At 40.6% G+C, this 21,084-nt stretch overlaps 1 protein-coding gene across 12 annotated transcripts in view; it reads right to left on the minus strand.

Annotated features, from left to right (window-relative positions):
* SPSB4 (splA/ryanodine receptor domain and SOCS box containing 4) overlaps positions 1–21,084 on the minus strand; it is a 118,881-nt gene that overhangs the window by 52,244 nt on the left and 45,553 nt on the right. For 6 of the 12 annotated variants that reach the window (XR_014957167.1, XR_014957168.1, XR_014957169.1 and 3 more), the window contains exon 2: positions 20,170–21,026. Coding sequence is in view for 9 of the 12 variants with exons in the window: in XM_085587110.1 (XP_085443236.1) it covers positions 20,170–20,863 (694 nt within the window). In the remaining 3 variants the exon portion in view is untranslated. Of the gene's footprint in view, positions 1–10,514; positions 21,027–21,084 lie in introns of those variants that run through there. The other 6 variants (XM_085587109.1, XM_085587107.1, XM_085587103.1 and 3 more) reach the window with 1 other exon arrangement.

Genomic DNA, 21,084 nt, shown 5'->3' on the forward strand with positions numbered 1-21,084 from the left:
GCAGCACCAGGAGAGTCACCTTGGCTGCCATAGCTACAGCCTACTCCAGCGGCCAGGGAGGGGCATTTCCAGAAGTGCTCAGTTGTGCTCTCATGGAAAAATCAAAAGTGGAGCTGCCCTTGCTGTGGCAGAACAAAGCCAAGGCAGAATTTGCCTCTGCTGTGACTGAATGAATCTCGGCAGCTCCCCCTCATCCAGGAGAACCAAAATCGCCCAACTTTGACCCTGCACAGCAACAGCCACAAAATTACCTGGCAACTCCCAGATCTGATCCACTAAGCAGAATTAGCAGCTGTATCAAGGTAGCTGAACTTAAATGAAAAAAGCCACACAACTGGGCAATTTACTGCATATCCCAATAAAGTGTACCAAAGGATAATAAATTACCCTAACTACTAAAACATACAACTTGTAGTTCACATTTTCCTTCTAACCAGCAGCTCCTGCTGGGCCCTGCACATGTGAACTTCAAAGGGTTCTTTCTTGTAATTTTTTCCTTGAATACCAACTCCTAGAGCATGATGTGGGTTCTGGCTGGAGGAGCATTCAGCCAGGAGCACTGAACCATGCAGGGAGTGGAGCAAGGCAGCTGAGTACAACAGGGATGAGGGCAAACTCATCCCTGATGGACTAGGACAGAAGAGGGTTATTCAAGCTCAAAAACATGATGGTTATTATTTATACCTATAAAAATATGTAGGTGTATGGAGAGGGAGAGAAAAATCTGATATAGGAATTGATGTAGAGTTTTCTGAAAAGCAAACTTCGCCGAACTTTTTAAAACAAAACCAAAGAAACAAGCAAGGTTTGAGTGTGATTTCAAGAAAAATACACATTTTAACAATTTCAGTGAGTTTTAATAAGGATTTTTTGTTTGCTGGTTGGTTTACATATATTTTAAAATCTAACATTGAAGTACACATTTAAACAGCAATAGAAAAGTGCATGAATTCACCCACACATTTGTCAACACTTCCTCTCATGGAAAACAGGAATCCCTCACCTACAGGAACTGCCTGTTTGTCCGGGCAGATGCAATAAAGTTTCTCTTAAAACAGCCAAAGAATTGGAATTTTATTTCTCCCCAGATGCTCTTCAAGTGTTTGTTCACACACCAGTGGGATCCACAGAGCCTGGAGGCAGCCCCTGAGCAATGGCAGAAATGCCAGGGAGCCCCAAGAGCTGAGGAGAGATGCAAATCATAAACAAGGTGGAGGTGTTTAGCTTGGCCCCATCCCAACACAAGCTCTCCAGCTCAGGAGGTGCCAAGCTTTGTTCCTTGCCTGATGAACTTCCTAGGAGCACATGGCCATGTTAACGCTGCAGTAATCTCAGCTACCTAAAGCAAGACAGACAACCATTTTCTCCACAAAGTTCCTTTGTAATAAAGCAATGTCAAGCAGGACATGTCTTAATAATAGAGTCTGTGTTTCTGTACAGTAGTACTGCAGTCAAATGAGCCTTGTAATAGAATTTAATAGTAAATAAAAATTTGCACAGAGAGCTAATGCAGTGAACAAATGCTTCAAAAATAGAGAGTAGCAACAAGAAAAAGTATCTGATAAAATTGTTTCTTATACAAAAGCCTCTTCTGTCCATTTTTAATGTTTCTAGTTTTTTAAGTTTGCTGATGTCCACTTAAATGGGAGTCAATCCCAATATGAAACTCAAATAATTTCCTTAATGAAAACAAAGTTAGTAACTCTATCTTCAAAATCATTCTATAGCCCAGTGTGACCATACTATGAAGTTACCCTCCCTTCTTTACAGACCAGGATTTATTACAGTTTCATTAAAATATATGCTACTCTCTCAGATGCTTGAGAGAGTAACATATATTGTACAATGTTACATTGTATATTAAAAAATGTATATTACAAACAACACAAAGAGTTATCTTGTGTGATTTCATATACTTTTCTTCCCCCTCTAAGCTTAACTCAGTATGCTCAACACAGCCTCAGTATCTAAACTTAGCTCCTGTGCTCTGGGAGCAATCTAGTCAAGGATTAAATGTCATTGGACAACACTGACCCTCAAAGTCCCTTCTTATCTTGAGACTGCAGTCCAAGTTTGCTTACTTCAGTATTTTCACTTTCCCAAGAGAAAGCATATTCAATGCTTGCAAAAGATGAAAAATCAAACTATGAACAGAACATCAAAAGTGACCCCAAGTACCACATTGCTGGGGAGGGGGGTGAGGGGGAGATAGATATATTTTTTTAAAAAGGGGTAGATTATGACTTTTTTTCAATTGCACCCAGACAGTAAACTCAAAATATCAACATTAAAAGGAAAGCAATGTTTTTCACAGTCAAGTCCTTTGTGTGATGTGCCAACATGTTATCAGTTCCCTTCCTGGGAATTTTTGGCACTTTATTAGGACCTTAACATCAAGAAAGAACATGAAATGTTTCAAAACCTTGACACCATCACAGCACTGTTGCATTATTGTCTTTGAAGAGGTCACTCTCACTCAATAAAACAGCAGCAAGGAGTGTAGAGGATTGCACAGACCACACTGTCAAGTTACAGGGCATAATAAACAACACTTGGAAAAAAAGAGCAATTTAGAGGCACACCAAAAAAAAAGAGTAGAAAATATACACAGCTTAGGTAACTCCTTTAGAAGGACAGACACTCAGCTCCAAAAGAGATCTTAGTGCTGAAACACAACTCCAGCAGCTGAGGAGTGACCCCTGCATCCTACCTCAGGAAAACACAGCCTCCCCAGGCAAAGGGAATTTAAACAGCACTCAATTTAAAGCAACCAACCAAATAAAAAACCCCAAATGGTGTGAGGTTTTACACTATCGTGTAGAAACTGCTGCAAGATCACCTGCTAAATTAATTAAATCTCACATTTTGATTTTTTTTTAAATTTCAAGAGCTTATCACTAAGTGCCAACAACAAAACATCCCCTCATTCACTCACACAGAATTAAACATTAAAAATGCACACGGTTTTCATATGTCATTTCAGGCATTTTATTTTCCTCTGAAATCAACTTTTTTTTTTTAATAGGTCAACTGCTGACCTCCCTGACACTGCAGTGCAACAGTCTGACAATAAACAGGCCCAGGAGGTTTGCTGAAAACATAAGCTTGTAGAACATCTGGTGCTACTGAAGGATAAAACCTGGAACAAACAAGGCAGAGGTTGGTGGTGTCATTCTGAGCTGGGAGAAGGCTTCTGTTCCCTAATGAAAGACCTTGCCAAATTTGGACAGTTTGGAATCTTAAGCTCCAATTCAGGCAATAACAAGAAAGTGACCTTCTTTAATAGACTGGATCAATGGATGTCAAATAAATTAAGGCTGCTGGCAGATAAGTCAATCTGCAAATGAACTGCTCCCAGCTGGTTCAGGGATCCAAGGTATCCGTAACTAATTTTCCTAAAAACTCAATATCTTTTCAAATAAACGCCTCAGGTTAAAAAAGAGGGAAGTTAAAAATAAACTATTTTTTTTAAACCATCTTTTTTAGATAGCAAAGTGCTGCTAATAGACACCTCCACTGGGACACTATTTCAGTGATGTGTTTGTTAGCAATGCTTTGGTGGAGGTGAGCATTTCCAAAAGAGAGTCACACTAACCTCCCTGACTGCCAGAGGGGTGTCCTGATGCTTCACTGCTTCCCCTCAGATTCAGCAGCAATTGTGTTCCACAACCAAGCCCAGAAAGCCAACTCACACCAAGGCTTAGGCTGACAGCCTTGCAAGGACATGAGGCAAAAAGCAGCTTTTGTCCCATGCCAAACAACACTTCAAGGATGTATCATGGAACATTAGTGTCCAACTGCATGCAGAAAGGCAGGGCAGGCTGCTGTCAGTCACCAAACATTCACAACACAATGCACCATCTTTAAAAGGAATCCATCTACACACACTGTAAGCAATCAAGAAAGGGTAGATTTGCCCTAAATCAGAGAAAATCACCTTAGGCAAGCCTTATCAAGGATACCTAGCAGCAATTTTAGCAATAGCTGGTTTTCCCTATTTTTTGCATACAACTCCTATTTCGGATACTGTACCAGTTATGTGATCAGTACCAACAGAACTCAAAAAGCTGTGTCTAATGAAGTTGATCTAAAATTAGTCAGGAGGCAGCATTTGCTTCCCTTGCTATGCTGAAGCACTGGTACTGGGTTTAAATTAACAGCTGATTTTTAGCTCAGGCTTAATAAGGTACTTAATTCTAAACAGACTATTTTCCCTCTTCACAGGTTGGGCTACTTCTACTTTCTGCAGTGAGAGAGAAGGCAAAGGATCTGCACCATTCTTCACCAGGGGAGGTTTTACATTTACAGTGAGTTGGTGGTGACCTGTTCTGAATGAACAGCTGCTGAGTAGCCATAAGGATACCTGCAAACAACATGCACAGCTTCCTTTTAGGTCTAAAGGTTACCTAAATGTGAACAGATGCCCATATTCAGCTCAAGAAAAAGGAATTAACTTCACTACCAAGCAACAGCAGGAATTCTGCCATGGTCTAATCTTTATTGAGGGCAGTTTTTAGGCTTACCTATAATAATCCATTTTAAGCTGTTTCCATTTTAAGTGGTTGAAACTATTTTATAAAGTGTGTCTGACAAAAACTTATTTTCAGTCTTCCTGAACTATTTTAAGCATTTAGTTGGTAATAGAAAACACATGTGACAAACAGAATATCAAATAATTTTAGCAGCACTATTTCCATATTTTATTTTCATCTTATTCATAGAGATGAAGTGGAAATGAAATTCACCTTATGTGACCAGGCAAACCTGTAATCCCTGCTGCAACTCCTGCAGCAGCTTTAGTGCTCTTCAGAAATACTTGACATTTTACTAAATATCACATTATCCTGTCTCTCCAGTCACAGATCACAGAATGTGCATATCACAGATTCACTTCTGTTACCTTTTGGTGTTTCAAAAACCATACAGCTAAATCTTGTATTTATTTTAATATATGAGGAAGCACCATATAAAATTTCAACTTTTTTTATGAGCAGATAATTTTATGATAGCTTGCCTGGCACTCTTTTGTTTTCCATTTTATTACCTTTCTTGTGCTGAAGGATGTAACTGGACTGCATGTCCAACAAATATCAGTAGATTCATTATGAATACATTTCATTCCTTTTCAAGCCCATTTATACTTTTGATTTTCACATTATATCAGTGCAATAATTTTTAGGACTTATTTTTTCAATGTATAATTTCTTTTTTTAAAATAAGGCACCTGGTATTTCGCTGGAACACCTCTGTCATCAGATTTTGACACAGAAACTTCCACAGTCAATGCTTTCTGTGCCATTTATAAATGCACAGGCATTTTTTTTATAGTCTCTGCAGTTATTTTTCAGGCTGAAGAGTTAAGCCAAAACAAATCAAGAGAGGTATTTTGTCAAATAACACATATGTAAGCTGCCACAACGTGCTCTGGATGCAAAAAGCTTACATAGCTCCATAGAAGACCAGAATTTTTAGGAAAGTAACTATTAAGGGTTACTAAACACATATCCATCTGGTAAAGTATGAAACCAGATGATTAGAGTCTAGGGAATCACGCAGATGAAGCTTCAGAGGAATCAGTGAAATAAAGGGCTCACTCTCTAAGCTTACCCAGTTCCCACACTGTCCCTTAGCCAGCTAGAAATTGCTGCTGTTGAGGACTGGATACAGATGTAGGTGGACTACTGGTTTATTTATTCTTTCCTTGTGCAGAAGCCATGCTTTTCTTCCTAGTCAAATTATTAATATTTAGTACCTATTTAGTTTAGTATTTATTTACATGTTTTAACATCTGGGCAGGAGGGGTAGGAGAGGCAGGTATGGACAACAAGAGCAGTAATCAAGACACAAGCTGGCCACACCAACATCACCGGTTCCCTGCTGTCCCAATTCACAGCATCCCACCCTGTGGGTCACTCATTAGTGACATTTTCATCATATGACACACAGTGTCTCCAGGATCTCTTTCCAGGTGGCAACAGCTCATCCTGCACAGAACTCCTCACACACCACACAGAGGTAGATTTGCTCCCCTCACCCCATCCTGTTACACAGTACTGGGCACATAACATCACCAAACCTCACCTACTTTTTTACTGTCAAGTTAATTCCTACAAGACTCCGCTCAGAGTCCTGTGTTTAGATTTATCTACCTTGAAAGATTGTGTCTAAATTACTTCACCTTATTTTCCAACTCACTGTTACCATACTGAGCAGAGTAGATCCCAGCAGAGATTGTAATAATATGTCCCTCCCAACTTAGAACCTGACCATTTGCTTCCATCTTTTCTTGCCTGTTTTTAAAGAAAGTTCCCAAAAGAACTGCTCAACTTCACCAACATACAAGACTTTCAGAATGGATTCTTTCATCAGTTTCTCTGAAGTAATTTCAAAACCTATTGGACCGCCCTTACTCCCACACATTCCCACCTTCAGACAACTAAAAAGCATTACATTCCTTTTCATGAAATAATTGTCATATATATTCACCTGTCTAATCATACTTATCCTTTGTTACAGTTTCTAGTATCAAAAGACCAAATTCTTGTTAGATTTTTAACTTAATCTTTATCTGAACACTAAATCTCCAGCCTGGATCAATGGAAGCACAAACTAGATGAGGTGTCCTCTGTAGTGGACTCTGTTGTACATAATGTGGAATAGATAATTGAAAATATACATGTTTTCTCAACTGGAATATCTAGATAAATACAAAAGCACAGCCAAAGCAGGTCTGAGGTGTCAGCAGGAGAGATGTGAGAATTGCTGTAGCCTGAACACAAAAGACCATGTAGGGGCTACAGAGTCACCACAAAACAAAGCCAGAAGAGATGCTGCACCCCAGCACATCCCGGACAGGGCAGGAAATGCCTCCAGGGACACTACACTTAATGACTGTCTCTCCTAACATCCTTCAGGGCACGAATCGTTGTCAGCCTAATTAAAACCAGAAATCATTTACTGCTCCTTGTTTTTCCCTTTGAGGCAGGAAACGACTGGAGACTGCTGGCAGAAGTGCCCCAGGAGGCATCGAATTCTCTGCTGCAATTGCCTGGCAAAAAGAGGAGTAATATCTTTGGAGACTGCTGTCTGCAGCACACAATTACGTGTTTAATAAAGGATTTGGTTTCACTTCTCCAAAAACAGCTGAATGTGTTCTATGAGAATTTGAAGAAAGGCCCTAAAATGGATAAGAATTATATATACACACACAGATATAGATATCTATATCTAACTATATATCTCTGAAATATATGTACCATTCATCTTGGATGGCCCATTTGGGACATAGATAGCTCATCTGCAGAAGCTTATTTGTAAAATTATAATGTGGCCAAGTGTGGAACTTATTACCTAAAAAAATCCAGATAAAGAGCTGAAAAATTACAGATATAATCCTGCTTAATCCAGAACACTTCATTCTTTGGATGTGTTGTGTAATACAGAACATCAGCCCTTCTGTGAAAAGGCTCCCTTTGCTAACCCATTTACTGCAGTCTAGGTAGAACAGAGCAAGAGCTGTCAAACAAATCAAAGAGCCCCTAAAATCCTGTGACTGCAACTAACTTGGACAGAGAAACAGAAGAACAGGTCTTTCAAAGAAGTGGCAGCAAGAAGATCCAGAAGGGCCTTTAGTCAGTACCTCCCCCATCTACTACCTGAAAATCCATCTCTTTGGCTCCTCCTTATTCTGCAAGGCTGAAGGAGTGCTCTACAATTGAATGAGCTTTATCAAGATTTTCCACATTAAACAAAACTAGTGACATCTTGACAGTCAAAGAAAATTCAGGGGATCAAGTAAAAGATGGTTGTGTTCAAGACGCATTAGACAGCTTTGCAAAACTGCATTTGTATAACTCACTTGGTTTACTCCAATTTCTTCAAAGGTCATTTTTTCACATTTTAGCTCAAAAGACTATTTTAAAATACTGTTTTTGCAAAACAGCTGGCAGAATCAGCTGATCAGAACCCGTTTTTCAAATCTGTGCAAATAGAGACAGTATCATTTGCAGATTAAAGAAAGGAAAGAATGAGTGAAAGACAACTTACAGCTGTACACTCAGAGCAGGACACCAAAGAACTCTTCTTCCCCAACTCCTGAAAAAACGTGTCATCACACTGCCTGCAGAGAAACTTGAGAAACAGTATTGCCCACCTGCTCACTAGAAGCAGACACTCCTCCATCTCCAGCTAAAGCAGAGAAGACTTTCTTGCACAAGAAAATACCACTTTCCAGCAGCCAGTGGATTTCAGAAGTGCACACAGCATTGCTGAGCTCCACAGAGGATCAGAACATTACTGTCAGATTAGCATTGGGGAATGGATTTACCATCTGCCTTTTTGGCTCAAAATCTTAATCCTAAATGCCTGAAGAACAAAGTTTTTTTACACTTAATGTGTGCTCTTGTTTTGGTTATATAAATGTGGTTTTCTTCTTTTCATAGTACTGAGCAACTTCCCAAGTAGAGAGAGCAGTGGATTTTCATTTTCACCTGCTCCAAGAGCAGCTCCTACCAAACACCTCCTTTAATGCATTACTTCATAAACTAATACTGCAGAGTTAGCCACAAGTTCTAGTTTAAAAGCCTAATCTCTTTTAAAAAAATCACCACTGTGAAGGCAATTGTGTACTGAGAACAAATCAAGAAAAAGCTGAAGTTGATAGGGTTTTGGGTCTACAGCTTATCCTGCTTATAAGGGTAGCCAAACATACAGAGGGGAAAATAGCAAACAATGCTATTTATTATTGCAAGGAATTGTCAGTGATTGGGAAAACAAATAATTCTACAAAATGTTTTGTTATTTTTTACCTAAGAAAGCAAACTTTTTTCCTATTTAACATAACATGCCTATTTGTTAAGATGTCTTATAAAGCAAATAAGTAACTTACAGTAAATTGCCGTTAAACCAAAATTAGTTATTCACAATCATGTAAGTGATTTAGTGTACCACGGTAAAAGTGACCCTTAGATTTTATCTTCACATTTAATACACAAAATGTTTCTTGGTGTATTGCCATTTTAAGGAAGTTTCTATCAGAACAATAATCTGGGGAACAGAAAGCAGATGATGGATCCAGCTGGTGAGAACTTCCTTGGAGCTGTGGCATTTGGTGACCAGGACTTTGCTGTGGGCTGCTGAGAAACCCAGACACCAGAACAGTGCAATGGCTCCTCTTGCTCTAAAGCAGCACGGACAGAGGGTCTGCTTCCCCCTCCAGGAGAGAACCTCTGACAGCAGCCAGACACCTCTCCCCAAACTCGTGTTTCTGCAGTAGTCAGTTCCTGGCCAGTTCCTCCTGCAGCTCCTTCTCTGCAGAGCTGTCAGCACTAACTGCTGCTGTCTGCAGCACCTCACTGCAACCCAGGCAGGAGCTGAGGCATCAACAGCCCCAGAAGTACAGAACTGCTGCTCTGTGGCCAGGGAAGCTGCTGAAAGCATCACCCCCTTTGGTACCAACTCCAAACCATCCTGGTTTGTTCCTGCTCTGTTCTGTTTTAAAGACAAACTTATTTTCATGAACGTTTTAAGATTATAGCTTATGTATGTATTATGTATTAAAGGTGTTTGGAAAAAATGGGCCAGAGGAAGTCTGGAACTTTCTCTGCATAAGTGATTTAGGAAAAATATCACATTCTCAGGAAGCTGCTGCTTGCATACAGATGCTGCACATTTAGCAGAGTTGCATTTCAGAGGTGTTATCAGAGTTTAGTATCAGAAATGCTGCTGGGGATGATGCTAAAAGGCTGGAACTCCAGTGTTTCAAGTACATCAAGTTACATGTAGGATTCTGAAAACATTTGCATCACAGATGATTTCATTTCTGCTTTATTCTTGAAATGAAATTCTAAAATGCCCTGAACATCTTCCTGATGATCAGCTACACCTGGAAGTTTAGCAAATTATTTTAGAGGACACAAAATCTATAACACAGAAGTAACAGATTTAAATGTACAGTAAGTTCAGAAAACTAGAGTGAAAAACCCATTTAAAAACTTATAAAAGTCCATCAGAAACTGAGAACATGTCACTCAAAAATATGCAGGGTTAATTTAGCCTCTCAGATCCAGAAATATTAACAGTTCACCCATTTCTACTCAAATTGAAAACTTCAGTTGCAAAGTCACGAACAACAAAAATCCTGGGAGATGCCGACAGCATCACAGTGATTCCTGCGAAGTTCACACTAAAATCACAGAGAACATACCTCAGTTTCTTTGACTTATACAGGCTCTCAGCCTGCTTTACAAAAAAGTAACAAGCAGCTACAAGCAGTGGCCAGGGAAGCTCAGTGTGGCTGTGCTTAACACCACACAGCTGAGGGTTGGACTCGGAGCTCCTGCCAGAAAAAGTGGTGATGAAAGTAAAGAAAGTACAGGAGGGATGTCTGGCCATTCAAGAGCATGGATAGTCCTGACCTTTCTTTTCCATGTGCTACTTGGCTTACTACATAAAGGCTTATTTCCTGTCAAAATCTTGGCATCTTTTTCTTAACCCTCTTTCCAGACTTGTCTGCCTTCTCTCTTCCTTTTAAGCCTTCTAATGCCTTCTTCACATTTGCTCTTTCAAGTACATCTTTCTAGATTTTGCTGGCACTTCTCACTTCTCTTTGCCACACATTTCATTCTGTTGCTTGTGTCACAGGTCTCTCATATCATTCATTCTTTGCACACTACAGCCCTTTGGCCAATGTCCCCACAACTCTTTCAAATCTCAATCTAAATGAAAAGCGAAGCACCTCTGAGCATTCCCTTTCCAAGAAAATACCACTGAAGCTGGTTTCTCAGTGCAAACCCAAGCCCCAGGTGAAGCCATCTCTCCTTTCCCAAACATGCCAGGAACAAATTACTCAAAAGTACAAAAGGATTGCCTGTAACCAAACACTAACGTACACTTAATGGACTGCAGATTTTGCAGGATGTTTAAAGTTTCCCCTCTGATCTCTCTGAACTTTGGCCTCCATTTGTTTATACAGGCAGAGGCCAGCAGGTCATACCACTAAAATCAGCAAATTGTTTACACATATGGCAAGCATGCATGCAGCAGGGCTGGAGTCCCAGCTACAGCACAGCACATTAAAGCAACTGCTGTAGTTAAAACAACAAAGATAGAGTGAGTCCACACACGTGATGAGGAGGCCTTCCAGTGCTGTGAAACTCAGTACGAACCAAGAAATTAAATGGTATTTCTTCTGGAGCCAAGGCACACATTCCACGCCAACCTAACCCAAGTCACTTACCCCAGCATCACTTGTTTCATGAGAAGTGGGAGCCTTTGACATCACCAGTGTCAAAATATAGCAAAACATTTTAAGTGCATGAGCTAATTCATCAGGGTGGCAGTTAACACTGCAAAGAATATAAAAAACTCAAAAAGCAAGGCTGGAAGAGAAGCAGCCACTGGCAGTACACAAACCCCAAACACACTGCTTGGCTGTGGTTGTTTGAGCACCAGGTTCTAAATAAACCAGATTCCTAAGCCTTTAAAAATTATTTTCCCTTTCATAAAGATATTTTTTAAAGTAGCTTCAAAATATATTTTACATAATACAAATCACTTGAAAATTAGGAGTTTTCAGAAGCATAAAGCATTTCAGTTTTGAGCAAGTGAACAGGGCATTAGTATAACTCCACATTCTGTTGTTGTTTTTTTTTTCTGATGGACAGAGAAATGTATTTTTGAGAGCAATTACAGGCTCATGCTTAAGAGAATACCAAATTATGAAAGGTAAACACTACAAGAAAACAGGGAATGCAGCAGGATCTAAAAGAAATTAATCACTTTGTCTTGCTCAGATAAACTGTAGCTGTCAAACTTGTTGAAACCAGAAGGAAGAGGAAGTAGATTTTTTTAGCTTCAAGATGCTGTCTCAAAGTTTTGTGGCCCATTCAATTACACAGCAGATATGTGGCACACACAAGAATATTATTAATTTTCTAGTAACTTTCATTGAAAAGCAGAAGCACCATGTCTTTAAATGTCATGTCTAAACCAACACATGCAGAAAAAGAAGAAAAAAGGGGAAGGGAAAGGGGAAGCCAAAGACATCCCACGTCTGGAAGTTTATTACTTTCAGAAAGAAATGTTCAAGGAAGGCAGGGATATACTCTTATATTGCTATTAATGACACAAGTTTGATACGTATGAAAAAGAAATATGTTGTCTTAAGTTTAACCATGGAAAATACAGGTATAGGCTTGACTAACTGCTCCGAGCTTACACTGGAAATTACCAAAAGACATTATCTTTGTAGTGTCAGCATTTTATCTTCTGTATTTAATCACCAACTAACATTCAATCAACTGAAAACATCCTCTCAGTACTTGTACATTAAGTTCAATTCTGTCAATAACTTCCAGCATCTCCTCTGCCTAAACCCTGAGCGAGTTAGAGCACTGAAGACTGAAATGTCCCATCTCACACTTCTAGCATTGGAGGGTTTTCAGCAAAAATCAGGTTTGATAACAGACCAGAAGACAGATTTGATCATCAGTTCCAACCCAAACAGTTTAAAGTGAAAGACTGAAAGAATATTGCCAAATCAAAGCAGATGAGGGGGAGCTTTGATCCAGTACTGTTCTGCTAGCAGGGCCTTTCTGCTCTTATCTTCAAAGGGCAACACAAACCTGAACCTGAGAACACAGGGACTGTCACACTCTGGGGGTTTCCACACTGGCTGTCTGGGGAAATACAGAATACACCAACTCCTGGACACACAGGGCTGGGGAGAAAAGAGTCGAGGAAAAAGTGAGTACAAAAGGATGACTTGCAGCTGAACCTGCAGCCTTTTATCAGAGTGAAATGCTATCTCCAGAAAGTGGGACAAGGCTGCCCAGCTCAGAACTACAGCAGCAGATAAAACAAATCCCATTCTGCTGTTTGCCAGCTTCCTAGTACTTCACAGCCTCAGCATTAATTTCACACAGTGTTCCTGCTAGGGTAGCTTTATTCTCCTGCACACAAGAGCACCAGCACTACTTTCAGCAGAACCACCCATAGAGCACAGCAGCATCTCTGGACATGCTCATCTTCAGGCCCATTGCCTGTCAATTTACCATAAAAAATATGAATTTTGCCATAATATGAAGACTGGTATAGTAACTCATGAGCCAAAAGACACTTTAGAGTGGCATTTTTTCTGAGCTCAAGCTAAAAATCAGGTTGTTTAACTGCTTCTCTATTAGAGAAGCTGCACTGGATTTAGGAGAAAGAGGCCATCTGCAAGAAGAGCTTGTAATTACAGAAAGGTAGAAACTTCCATGGCTAGAGAGACAAAGGAATATCTTAAGGAGAAACATAACTAATGAGGGAACATGTATGAAACAGAAAACAGTCAAAATTTAAAAAGCACATGCAATTTTGACAATAAAATAAATATTCCACTCAATGACAGAAGCATCCCCATTTGCCCTGAAACTTGGATTTACAGTCTACAATTCCCAAGAGCAATACAGATAGAGCAAATCCAAAAATAACAACCCTTTACAAACTTCCACTTCTTATACAAACCTATGAGAATTTACATTGCTTAGCAATTCCATCATTGTAGCTTGACCAAATTCATGAAAGAATTAAGTACGCCTATCAAGTTACTATTTTAGTGTAATAAGTACAATATTCACAGTATAACTTGTTCACTTCAATCTTGAGAGCTGTAGCCACTGCTCTTTAAGGTACTTATTTCTTACGTGGGAAATACGAAATATCTTATGATATGTGGGAAATCAGTGGAAACATGATCAGAACACATTATCAAGCATTTTTTCCTTAAAACTGTAGATTTGGCTGTTGCCATGGCACTTTTATGAACCAGAGAGGGAAGAATAAACTAGGTATGTCAGGATGCAAAGAATCCACAGCCCAGCTGTGAACTACTGGTGGCTGCTCTTAGCCTTGGGAACTATTGAGCTTGGAAGAAAATATCCCAGCACCTTCTTATGTGCTAGGCCAATGATAACTGGATCCCTTGCTAATAAACAAATTAGACAAGACTGCAAGGAAAAAAGAAACCAAATCCACAAATAACTCCCAAACCATAAAACCAAAAAACTTTCTAACTGTAAAGCTGATCTGTGCCTTACACTGTCAGAGGAGGCTCTGTCACTGGAGGTCTTAACAGGAAAAAGTTATATAAAACAAACCCCATTCATCATTACAGCTAAAGTCACACATTTAAATCTGAAATGTCCTTATCTAGAAGAGTGACACTGCACCTCATCGATAGTTATCAATAACCAAAATGCACTACTTGAAGTTGGGGACAAGGAAAAATAAACAAAACAATGTAGGTAAGAATTTATTATTGCTTAGTGTGGCAACAGAAGACAAACTTAGCTGGGGAAGTAAATAAAGAAATGGGGACTGAATAAATGAAGAGTATCTGGGAGAGAGATGTAATGCAGAGACCACCAAGAAGGGGTAGCTGGGGTGAAAAATCACTTAGCAGAGTGGTATATTCTATTGACAATACAGTGGTTTCAACCTGCTGGGAAAAGGCTGAGAATCAATTAGAAAGTGTCAACAAATTAGGATTAAAGGACAAAAAAAAAAATGTACTTAATCCAGGGAAGGGGAATGCATTTAGAAGACAAAAACCCCCTAACAATAGCTATCTGACTCCTGAAGCAGGCACCAAAAATGCTGTTTCCTGTTAAATTATCTCAAAAGTTAAAGATTGCTTCTTCACAGCATTGGCTGCTTAATTGCTGCTGCTTCATCCTCTGACTGCATGTCTGTAGGGAAAATCCTTTCTAAGGTTTAGCAATACTGGATTTTCAGAGTAAGTTGTTTCTATGGCAGCCTCACGAGTTTTGTCTTATATGAATAGCATATAGCATAAAAACAAGTTTAGATAAATAAAAAATCCAAATCCATTAAAAAATTTTAATTGAAATCCATTAGGGGGAAAACCCAGAGTCTGATGAGAGATTATAGATTTCTCCTGGCAGTTACTAATGTCACAATTTTGACTTAGATTTCTTTATGGCAAAAAAGCCTCCAAAGGGAAGAGTGTATGTTTATAACTAACAATTATGGTATGTTAGGCACAGACCAATGTGAATTAAAATAAACTGAGAATAGCAGGAAAGAGGAAAGAAGTTTTGCATAGCTGCAAAATTGGTCTGTTAGCTTAGAAGCATCCCCTTTAATTCAAAATGCTAAAGACACAGAGCCTCAGATCTGGAAGAGTTTCAGGGGTTACACACTGTGATCTTTGCACAGCTGAGAACAAAAGGAGTGAACAGACCCCACAGTCCAGAACTTCTGACTTGGGGTCTGGGTGTCAAGGTGACCCCGAGAGTCTAACAGTCCTAATTTCCCAGCCTGCACAGCCAAAGAAGTCTGGATGCATAGGGTCAGCTTCTCAAGGTTGTTTATTTTCTCTGATCTCTAACATTCTTTCTCTGACCTGCTAAGCTCTGTTCAGCAGGTTGGCCATGGCATTCTGTCTGCTCTCTTGGCAGTGTTTACATTTTATACCAAAAACTATGTGTACTGTGTTTACAATACCGTGCCAATATCTATCATTTATGTTTGATAGTGTGTCTCCACCTTAAACAAACAGAAAAGTGTCACCATCACACCAAGACATGGAGGACAAGAAGAAGGAGAAGAAGGCCAGGATGCACCCAGATCCCTCCATCTTGTCTCCCGGAACCCCATTCTAAAAAGCCATAAATTCTACTTTTTCACCCTGTATTAATTCAACTTCCACACTACTCAAACCCTTGTGGCTTCTAATTCCTCAGAAAACGTTGGCAGCTTTTTCCACAGGCTAAAATTGAAGCCACAGGTGTTTTTGACTTCGTGCCAAGGTCTCCGAGCCCCCTGCCAGGGTTGCGAGAGAGCCAGGGCAGCCAGAGGGATGTGCTGGGTTCCCACACTTCTGCAGCTGTAGCAGCAAGCAGAGAGGATGTGCACTGAGCCCTCTCCTTCCCTCCCTCTCTCCCCCTTCAATACAGAACAACCCCCAGCTCCTCCCTGGAGCTGCAAGTGCCCCAGCAGCCAAGAGAGGCAGGAGCCACAGGGACCAGCATCCTTTTCCCAGGCAACCCAGGATGCAGGAATTTGCTCTACTCTTCCTGTGCCCAGTTCACACACAGGAGCATGCACTGCCTCAGAATTCCCTGAACTGAGCCAACTTGCAGGCACAGTGAGCAGGCTATTGGCACACAAAAACAGGAGCCAGAATTTTCTGTTTGGATGATCTTTAGTCCACTTATTCCTTCATGGTAGCTAAATTCAAAGAACATACTTTGAATAATACTTCTGTTTCCTTAGGGGATGTAACTAGAGATGTCAAAAGCAGGGGATCTGTTGCGTGGCAGGGCTCAGTAGCTGCTGATAGAGCCCAGGGACCCCTTGCTGGTGAGGGCCACATCCTACAAGAACAATAAAATACAAATGGGTACAGACAAATGTTTTCCATAAATTATACTTCGCTTCTGAGACAAATGCTTCCAACTTCCCGAGCTCAACAATTATTTTCAGAATTGAGTAAGGACTATGGGAGGTTTAGCGCAAACACTGCAATGAGTTCAGTTTACCTACTCAATGACCAAGTTTTCCATTGCAGCATTGTTATATTGATTGTCCCCCCAATGCTTTGTTTAAACACTAATGGATCAGTCATGATCTGCAATGTACATTTACACAGAAGTGTTTGGCTATTTCTCTGTTACTGTCTATAAATAGTCTCCAGGACTCCTCATCAGACACCAGATATAAACAGACCAACTTTCTGTAAATAAGCACATACCCTGATCTGGAAAGTAACATTTACTGCTTTTATGTTAATTGAGGTTTCTACTTATTGCAATAGGCAGTAATTCAGAAGACTGATGTAAAATTCTGTCTTCAGTCCAGTTTAGGAACTGGGCAAACATCAGTGTGATAGGTACTTATAGCATTTTATCAAAGGAGTCTGTGCTGGGAAGAACTCAATGTACTTATTATGAGCACTCTCCATCCTGTCCCTATGCCTTTCCCCCAAGCCCTGAAAACATTTGCAACTCCAAGTCTCTCAAAATAAAAAAAGGTAGTTTCTGAAGCAGAATACTGTGGTTATCAGCTGCAGCTGGCAGAAATACAACTGATTTTAATTACAGCATTGTTCTAGGAGCAATATCCAGAGTCCAGAGGGCACACAGGTCCTTGATCTTTGACCTGCAGCCTTATCCTCCTGTCAATCTGCCATCCCTGCAGTAATTAACACACTTGGAAGTCTGCATCATCTGTGACGTATGTTTAAGTTCATTGCAGCTGCATGAAAGCCATCATCTCAGCCTTTTACTCTCCCATTCCTGCAAGCCTTTCACTCTTTGCCAAGCAACTGAAATACACAGGCCTTTAATGTATTCAGAAGTCTTCAATTTAAGCAGCAAGTATTGAAAACACTAGAAATCCCTGCCATGGAGGTCTCTGCTTGCCCTGCAGGACTCCACACAAACAACCATCACAAGCTGTGGTTTGCATTCTGAATGGCAACAATCACTGAAGAGAAAGTTATGAGGTACTATTTGATGGCAGCTTCAAGACCAGCTAAGTTTTTATGGCCAGATCTACCAAAAGCTGCATTCAGGAGTAGGAAATACTTCCAGGGAATAGGGGGGAAGAAAGATTAGGGGGGAAAAAGGGGAGAAAAAGAATAGCTTGGTAATATTAGAGAGGAATCAAACAGTAACAACTCCCCACATACATATATGTTCAAATGTATTTAAATTTGTGAACACAACTGCTCTTCAATACTTGCTTTGATTTTCACAAGAACAAGCAATTATAAAAACCTGCAATCAAAAGTGCAATGAGAGCAAACATGGAGAGTGCCACAGCCAAACTTGTACTGTTGCACAAGGGCTGCCTGGCTAGAAACACCTTTAGTGGTAAAGAGACAGTGTTTGCTCTGCAGCACCAGCTAAACAAGCTCATTTGGTTTCTTGAATGCTGTTTTTGTTGCAGGACAGTAATGGATCAGTGAATATGTGATAACAAATGATGTGATTCCAGGATGTCAAAATGCCCCATGGCAAAGCGGCTGTAAACTTCCTCTTCACATGATCAGATTAACACTCAGGCCTACAGAAAAGTTTAGTTCACAAGTTTACTTTTATCCACGGGTTCATGTGTTTAAAAATAATAGAGACTTTGACTTTCTCAGGGATATCCTGTCTCTTCCAGCAAAATTATCCCATGAGAAACCAGATGGGAATTTTTCTCTCTGCCATCTCACAGACCACAGCTATCCTTCTCCACTTAGTTCCTTTTATTTTATAATTTCTACCAAACTCATTCACATCCTCCTCCGGTGTTTTCATCTTCCTAGAGCTCCCTTGAGCAGCCCTGTGAAAGCTACAAAAGGAATGCAGAATAATTCCTCGTGTGGATGTGATGGACCAAGCTGAGCTGTACTTTGCTTAGTTTGGCAGATATTCACAGTATTATAAAAACTGCTTTTGCAAACAAATACTCAGTTTGCAAAAGTCTCTCTCCCCCACAATCCAAGAAAAAGACTGTCAGCACATCATTCTGCAATGACTGAGTAATTGAAAAATATGTAAGATCCGTGGATATTCCCCTATATGAAAGCACTTGGGAAGCTGTCATTTAGCATCAGCTGTAAAACCTGCAGGGCTTCTGTGGATAAAAAGTCTTTCCCCCAGAGCTTATTACAGATGTTTAGAAAAGGTAATCTTAAGCTGGGTTGAACTATTTAATTTTGTTTCTACTTGGTATGTCAGATATAAGGTTACTGAGCAGAGAATTAATTTTTGACAGAAAAAAAAAGATAGACCACTCCATCCTAATGGAAAAGGATAGTAAATTCTTTTAGAAATTACTAATAAAATGCAGGTGTTGAACACTTGCTCTTTCTGCCTTCTTGAAAGACCAAGTTCCATTCGAAGAGTCCAAAATAACATGAAAATTTTGCTCAGTCATCTATTATTTTTTCTATATATTTATATTTGTAGCTCCTACTACACATCGGATAATACAGTTTTAAACAAAAAACATGTTCCATTTGTTACCTTGTCCGTTCTTTTATTCCTCAGCTTCCAGCAGCTGAGAAGCAGACAGTGAATAGCATCCCTTCTTGCAGGATGTGGCCCTCACCAGCAAGGGGTCCCTGGGCTCTATCAGCAGCTACTGAGCCCTGCCATGCAACAGATCCCCTGCTTTTAACATCTCTAGTTACATCCCCTAAGGAAACAGAAGTATTATTCAAAATATGTTCTTTGAATTTAGCTACCATGGAGGAACAAGTGGACTAAAGATCATCCAAACAGAAATTTTGGCTCCCGTTTTTGTGTGCCAATAGCCTGCTCACTGTGCCTGCAAGTTGGCTCAGTTCAGGGAGTTCTGAGGCAGTGCATGCTCCTGTGTGTGAATTTGGCTCAGACCTGGCAGAGCCCACACATTCCTGTGCATGGAGAACTGGATAGGACCCACTTCTGCCACTCACCTTCTGCTGGGCCACTGCCTGGGGGGTCACAGCAGCAACATGCTTCTCCTTGTTATGTAACAAATGCGTTAGCTATTACCGTGTTAGATCAGAAATAGCTCATGCTTATCCAAAAACCTGGATTTCTGGACAATACTCTGAGAGAGTACCTTCTGAAATGAACTAAGGAACACAGCTCTCTTTCAGAAAAACTGCTGAAAGCAGTATTTGACCTGAGTTTCCAGATTCTTGGGGATCCACAGCTGCTTCTGAGGGTTCCGAGAAGGCAACTACAGAAAGAAAGTTGTCTGGCCAGTCTTCAAGTATGTTTATGCACACCATGTAAGAGTTTCCACTACTACAGGAAATTTTTACAGGATCCACAAATCCTATTTGGAAACCACAGATTTAAAACATATCCTCCAGTAAACAAGAGTTTTACTGTTAAATATACCCAGGAAGTTTCTCAATATCTTTTTCTCAGCCTGTTCAGTTTCTTTGGACATAGAATTCTTGCCACTCTGCCTGTCAAAAAGGAAGGTATTTTGACACAATCCATACCATGTATTACAAGACACAGAGATATATTCATTGTGGGCAGTAAATACGGGGTGCAGTCTCCTTGCAGTTGAACCATCTGTTCCCCCCAGCATACTGTGCACAGCAAAAGAAGAAAGAAAAACCTCTACATGAGAAAAATTGAGAGGGTAACAAGCAAATTCGGTAACACTTACGGTCAAGTCCGTTGATGTATCTCATTGTAATTTCACAGTGCCCCCAAACTGCACTGACTATGGGGTAAAGTTTTTTCCCTTTTAGTCCTCTGAAGGCCACTCCAAGATACTGTCCATCAACCATGAAGCTAAGCGTCCCTTCATCCATATCCAAAACCACCAGTAAGGAGTCTGGGAGTACAAAAGACTCATCTGGTTCCAAAAAGACGGGGTACGTGACCCCGGGCTGGTTTTTACAGTTGTGGTAGAGTTTGTTGCGCCCCAGATCCCAGCCCCAGGATTCGATGTTGCTACCAACCAAGGACGTGTATCCCACCGAGTGCAGCGGCGCGTCGGCCGTGGAGACGCCAACCACGGCGTGAGTCCCCCGCTGCCTCGTGGGCCAGTGGATCTGCCACACGTGCAGGCCCCGCGTGTAGCCCACCTTGCCCCGGATGCAATCTGTGCTTTGGGCCACCGGGTGTCTGTGAAAAGTCAGTTTGTCATCCTCCTTTACAAATATATTTAACGAGCGATCTTCGTTATTCCAGGCGTGTTTGTACTGGACCTCCAGCTTGGCAGGGGGCATATCCAACAGCATGTCCAGGCGCGCGGGCTTGCAGAAATCCGGGCCTCTCAGCTCTCGTTTCACGGGTCTATAAGGGGGCTCCCTCACATCCACAGACTTTATGCTCCCTGAGATTTTCTGGCCCATTGCTTGGCTGCAGGTTTACAAAGGAGAAAGAAAAGTTGACTTTGGCCCAATGTCACCTCATGAAAGCACCGTTACACTGAGGCAGTGACCTGACAAGCTGAGTGGATTTACTCCTCCTGTTTGGAGTTTTTTAGCAGCAATGTTTCCAGAGTAAAAAATGCTCCTGAAAGAAAGCAGAAAGTTTCCAGTTAGTTTAAGAAAGCCAACAGAAAACCCACAGC

The sequence above is a fragment of the Lonchura striata genome, chromosome 9, assembly GCF_050655825.1.
Source record: "Lonchura striata isolate lonStrDom1 chromosome 9, ASM5065582v1, whole genome shotgun sequence".
NCBI lineage: Eukaryota > Metazoa > Chordata > Aves > Passeriformes > Estrildidae > Lonchura > Lonchura striata.